Source organism: Porites lutea, chromosome 4, assembly GCF_958299795.1.
Source record: "Porites lutea chromosome 4, jaPorLute2.1, whole genome shotgun sequence".
NCBI classification, from domain to species: Eukaryota; Metazoa; Cnidaria; class Anthozoa; order Scleractinia; family Poritidae; genus Porites; species Porites lutea.
In genome coordinates this window covers 4,223,252-4,225,751 of record NC_133204.1, presented here as the reverse complement: position 1 = coordinate 4,225,751, position 2,500 = coordinate 4,223,252, and the positions used below count along the sequence as shown (strand labels likewise).

Here is a 2,500-nt window from a genome sequence, read left to right as displayed (position 1 = left end):
GCTTCCATCCTTCCCCTTTTCCCCCAGAAACGCCTGATACTCAGGCTAGGAATGAATGGGAACCAGGAGCGTACGTAAAGGGCGTGTACATGCATGGTGTAATGTAACGATGTGCTTATATCCTCTTTTTAACGGTGGGTCTACATGTAGCATACCCTTTTAGCCATCTCAGTCTTTTTCCCTCTTAAAACCACTAAGGGCTCTTTTACACTTATGGTATTTCTTCTATTCACCCCCCCCCCCAGGGGCTTTTTTTGCACTTACTGTACTTCCTATAATTAGCCTCCTTAGTGTCTTTTTTGGGCTTACCGTATTTCATCCGTTTAGCTCCCCCTGGAGGCTTTTTTGCGTTCAAGGTATTTCTTCTGTTTAGCCCCTTATGCCGGCATAATGTGGACAACCCTTCGTAAAGGGTAGAAGAGGCTAGAAATTAAAGGCCGGAAATACGGTATTGTCAGGATGGGCCAATGTACCGATAAATGGCACTAACAAAAGTATTTCTTTCCTGTTATTTGTTAGGACTTAAAGGCCATAGGAATCGACAAACGTGGCCACCGCAAAAAGCTGATTTATGCCATTGAAAAACTGCCTCAGTTGGAAATAGTACAGGAAGTGCCGGTTAGTTGAATGCTTTTGATTTATTTTGTATCCATAAAAGATGTGAACGTGCGGTCTATTCTGAGAGCTTGCTTTTATAATGACACTTTTTGGCGTGTCCCCTGGGTGTCGGCCTAATTGACCGGGTTTTACTGTGTTACTTTTTAGGAAAATGTGGAAGATTGGTTAACGGAACTTGGACTTGATGAATACTGGGATAACTTTCGCCAGAGTGGATATACGGAACCGCGCATGCTTGAAGACCTGAAGATTATGAACAAGGAAACACTTAAGGCAGACTTCGGAATCGTTAAGCCAGGACACTTAGATAAACTGTATAAGGCAATACAGAAAGTACAGTATCCCACCGAAGGTAAGTTTTGATGGTTGGGCCATGTTGTTTTCCAATTCGGGGGCATCATGCTGATGACGCAACATACTTCATGTAAATAAGTTCTTCCGCCTTCTTTGTTTTTCTTTTCTCTTTGTATTTCTTTTAATTTTACGTAACAAGAAAACCAACTCATTTAGCTTTCTAGCTTGCACATTATTTTCATGAAATTTAATTAATCTTCTATTGGTATGTTCCTCTACTAGATTGTAATATCAACTACGTACATCGACAAAAGCACAATAAAGATTATTCTAATCTACTACGCTATTCCATTCTATTCATCTGCGGAGCATGGGTGTCTCGATGCGCCCTCGGTACTCCCCACCCGACCTTGGGTGCATCGCGCGAGACACCCACGGCTCGAGACTGAGCCTAGGGCGGGCGTTGATAAGATGATACTTTTTTCCACTTTCATATGATAGGCTTTGGACTTTACCTCATTTTCAAAGCGAGGGTTTTTGAAACTAGAAAATGGCCTTTTTGTGCGGCGAGGGTGTTTGGGAGGTGCTCGAAATCTTAAAACCAGCGGCGGCACTTTGACTTTCGTCGCGCTAATTTTATGGCATATCCTTGTTAGCTCAGAGAAGAATTCGCCGCACACGAGAAGAGACAAACAAACTGATTGTAATGGATCTCAGAGTGGATAATCGAGACGATGGAATGGAATATCAATTCTGGGAAGGTACTCACGCTTTTTATTGTAATCAGTATTAAAAAAGCTTTTTTAACAGACTCTCCTTTTTCCTGAATACGTGGAAATATCAATCTTACAATAGGGTGCTAACTAAGGAAATTTGAACTTCAGGAGTGAGTAGCTTCATTCCCTTAGCTATGAAGTGACACTTAGTCGAGTAAATGCGATAATTTTGTTATTGTTGTCTCATCTTGAAGTTTTTTTACGAAGAGGTGAAGTTTTTTTTTTCAACAACGCGTCCTTTCAGGTTTGCGGCAAGCCTGCCTCATTCCGGAGTCAGCCGTATTTGGTGCAGTGGAAGAACTGAAGGAGAAACTTGAAGATCTCCGTAATCAGGTGCTAGCTGTGTTCGCCATAGCCAACATCATCTGGATGATACTCCTTGAGGCACTTATCCGACAAGAACATTTAACAATTATAGGTACTAACGTGCTAGGTCTCTCTTTTCTCGCAATATACGGCTTCATTGTGGTAATTCAGTTCGTGACCCTTCTCTGGCACAGAGGTGTGACGTTTTGCCACGTTGTCGCGCGTGCTCCGTGGAAGCGTGGACCTCTTCAAAGAGCCTGGGCATTTCATAACGAGAATCTGCCCCCTCCCCCTGATGAGCGAGAATTAGAATCTATCCGCAAAGGGCCCGCTAAACCTCGAAAGAGACGTCATAATACGGAACATCGTAGGCTCACTTCCCAGGTAAGCGTCAGCAGCATCGCTAGCACGAGTTACGAAACAGATCACCTTTTACCGGACGGGAGACCGCCTTCAAGAAGTGGTTATGGTTCAAGAGATCCTCCTGTCAAGTTGTCACAACCGGT

At 43.4% G+C, this 2,500-nt stretch overlaps 1 protein-coding gene across 1 annotated transcript in view; it reads left to right on the top strand.

Annotated features, from left to right (window-relative positions):
• Nucleotides 1–2,500, top strand: part of LOC140935351 (uncharacterized) — a 31,089-nt gene that overhangs the window by 26,829 nt on the left and 1,760 nt on the right. The window contains exons 14-17 of the mRNA XM_073384904.1: nucleotides 520–618; nucleotides 766–970; nucleotides 1,569–1,673; nucleotides 1,933–2,500. The exon at nucleotides 1,933–2,500 is cut by the window's right edge and continues 1,760 nt beyond it. Coding sequence (XP_073241005.1) covers nucleotides 520–618; nucleotides 766–970; nucleotides 1,569–1,673; nucleotides 1,933–2,500 — 977 coding nt within the window. The remainder of the gene's footprint in view (nucleotides 1–519; nucleotides 619–765; nucleotides 971–1,568; nucleotides 1,674–1,932) is intronic.